General features: G+C 81.3%; 1 protein-coding gene across 1 annotated transcript; it reads left to right on the top strand.

Annotated features, from left to right (window-relative positions):
• Positions 1 to 4: 4 nt before the first annotated feature.
• Positions 5 to 283, top strand: LOC120496849 (rho guanine nucleotide exchange factor 2-like; the record flags this gene model as incomplete). The annotated part of the gene is made up of 1 exon (XM_039697654.1): positions 5 to 283. A coding segment is annotated over one exon (279 nt), but the record flags the coding sequence as incomplete, so codon positions are not given.
• Between the last annotated feature and the right edge of the window lie 6 nt (positions 284 to 289).

Here is a 289-nt window from a genome sequence, read left to right as displayed (position 1 = left end):
CGCGGAGCTGGCGCTGCTGCAGCGGCAGCACGGGCTGCTGCAGGAGGAGCTGGGCCGCTGCCGGCAGCTGTGCCAGGAGCGGGCGCAGGAGGCGGCGGCGCTGGAGGCGCGGCTGCGGGACAGCGAGCGGGAGCGCGGCCGCCTGGAGCGGGAGCTGCAGGAGGCGCGGGGGGCGCCGGCGGCGCCGCGGGGCCGGAGGGCGGCGGAGCCCCGGCGGAGGAGCCTGCCCGCCGGGGATGCGCTGTACCTGAGCTTCACCCCGCCGCAGGTGGGAGCGGGGGCACCGGGA

The sequence above is a fragment of the Passer montanus genome, unplaced genomic scaffold, assembly GCF_014805655.1.
Source record: "Passer montanus isolate IOZ18808 unplaced genomic scaffold, ASM1480565v1 scaffold11907, whole genome shotgun sequence".
NCBI lineage: Eukaryota > Metazoa > Chordata > Aves > Passeriformes > Passeridae > Passer > Passer montanus.
This window is presented reverse-complemented; position numbering and strand designations above follow the sequence as displayed.